Source organism: Penaeus vannamei, chromosome 31, assembly GCF_042767895.1.
Source record: "Penaeus vannamei isolate JL-2024 chromosome 31, ASM4276789v1, whole genome shotgun sequence".
NCBI classification, from domain to species: domain Eukaryota; kingdom Metazoa; phylum Arthropoda; class Malacostraca; order Decapoda; family Penaeidae; genus Penaeus; species Penaeus vannamei.
The window spans coordinates 31,768,804-31,771,303 of NC_091579.1; the positions used below are offsets into that span (position 1 = coordinate 31,768,804).

The 2,500-nt window shown below is 35.8% G+C and overlaps 1 protein-coding gene across 1 annotated transcript in view; it reads right to left on the reverse strand.

The window, feature by feature from the left end:
* LOC138867720 (uncharacterized) overlaps window positions 1-2,500 on the reverse strand; it is a 9,224-nt gene that overhangs the window by 32 nt on the left and 6,692 nt on the right. The window contains exon 3 of the mRNA XM_070144305.1: window positions 1-170. This exon is cut by the window's left edge and continues 32 nt beyond it. Coding sequence (XP_070000406.1) covers window positions 1-170 — 170 coding nt within the window. The remainder of the gene's footprint in view (window positions 171-2,500) is intronic.

Sequence of the window (2,500 nt, forward strand, 5' to 3'; positions counted from 1 at the left end):
TAAGGACCCCCGGGGAGTCTCGGCTGCATCCAGATGTACCCTGACGCCATCACGCTGCAGAGGGCGTTGTAGTACTTCCCCGGCGAGCGGCAGAAGGACCAGCGGGGGCAGCGGCAGCGGAACTCCGTCTGGAACTCCTCCTTGCAGATTTCGTTCCACCAGCAGGTTCTCTGTGGAAGTAGGTGGAGGGGGAGGGGGTGGGGGAGGGAGGAAGGGGGTGGGGGATGGAAAAAAGAGAAAGAGAAAGAGAGAGAAAGAGAAAGAGAGAGGAAGAGAGAAAAAGAGAGAGAAAAAGAGAGAAAGAGAGAGAGAGAGAGAGAAAGAGAGAGAGAGAGAGAGAGAGAGAGAGAGAGAGAGAGAGAGAGAGAGAGAGAGAGAGAGAGAGAGAGAGAGAGAGAGAGAGAAATAGATAGATAGATAGATAGACAGATATGAGAGAGAGAGGGAAGCAAGAAGATAAGGACAGGAAAAAAGACAAAAAAGGGGAAAAGAAAGAAGAAAGTAAATCAATACGAATTACAATTTATACATGATAGATAATGATGATAATTATAATGAAAAAGCACTATTTGTATCAACTGTATAATCAAACCGATAAAATGTTCTCTATTTTCTAACATGCATATTTTCCAGAATCAACATCCATCCATTTAACATCTTTATTCAGCAAATACAAAAATCCGATTCTTTTCAGTATCAAATATGAAATAAAAAACATTAAGGAATAAATGCACTACCGCGAATTAGAACCACAATAAACACTGTAAATATTTGGTGTTAATGGAAGGTTTGCAAAATTAATGATAATAATAATAATAATTATGATAATAATGGCAATATGATAATAATAATAATAACAATGGTAATGATAATGATAACGATAATAAGAATAATGATGATGATAATAATAACTATAATGATAATGATAGTAATAATGATAGAAAAAGACAATAACAATAGTGATAATGATAACTATTAACACAAGGAACTGGGTGCGGCGCGCGTTGGCGAGAATAAATCTACGGACTCAACACGCCAACATTCACTTACTCGTTGAGGCGCTCGACGCGGATTCAAATTTCATCGAAAATATATCAATTTCATTTCTCAGATGCCACAGTTTATAGAAAAATCTGCTAATGCATAATGTGTTTTGCAACATGCACAGGGGCGTTGTTAAGCATCCTTAATTGCGGGATCTGAACGAAGAGGTTACCTGGTCAATGCGCATTTATCCGGTTTTTGTGTCATTAAACATTTTTATTTGAACGGAAAGATGATTAGATAGATAGATGCAGAAAGAGAGAGTATATATATGTACACACACACACACACACACACACACACACACACACACACACACACACACGCACACACACACACACACACACACACACACACACACACACGCACACACACACACACACACACACACACATATATATATATATATATATATATATATATATATATATATATACATATGTGTGTGTGTGTGTGTGTGTGTGTGTGTGTGTGTGTGTGTCTGTGTGTGTGTGTGTGTGTGTTTATGTGTGTATACAGCAAAACAAGAAAAAAAAAAAAAAAAAACCCATACACCCGATCACCAAAAAACACACAAAAAATAAACGATTTTTATTTTTACATATTAGCGTCTAATAACCCCCACCTACAACTCCCCTTCCTCCAACCCCCCCCCCTCAAAAAAAAAAAAAAACGAAAAACGAAAAAAAAAGAAAAAGAAAATCAGAGCTTAGCGGCGCTGGTCACCCACAGAGAGGTTGTTTGCTCTGCCAACACGACGCCAGCCACGTGGAATCGGCGATAAGGGCTGTCGTTTCTCGCTTTGGTTGCTTGGCTGTTTGGGTTTGTTTGTAATTGGGGTGATGGTGATGGTGATGATGATGATGGTGATGATGATGAGGAGAAGGATGATGATGATGATGATGATGATGATGAGGAGAAGGATGATGATGATGATGATGGTGATGATGGTGATGATGATGATGATGGTGATGGTGATGATGGTGATGGTGATGATGATGATGATGAGGATAATGATGATGATTATGAGGTAGAGCCAGAGGCGGAGGAGGAGGAGGAGGAAAATGATGATGATGATGATGATGATAATAATGATGATAATGATGATGATGATGATGAAAATAATGATAATGATGATATTGATAATAATGATAATAATATTAGTAATGCTAATAATGATAATAATAATTATAATGATAACATTCATAATAATAATAATAATGATATTAATAAAAATAATAATGATATTAATAACAATAGTGATAATAATGATAATAAATATAATTATAATAATAATAGTATGAAAAAAATAATGATAATGAGAATGATAATGATAGCAATGATAATAATAATGACAATAATGATATTAATCATGAAAGGGATAAGGCTAAATATTTTAATAGCAATGATAATAATAATGATAACAGTGACAACAGTAAAAAAAAAAAAAAAAAAA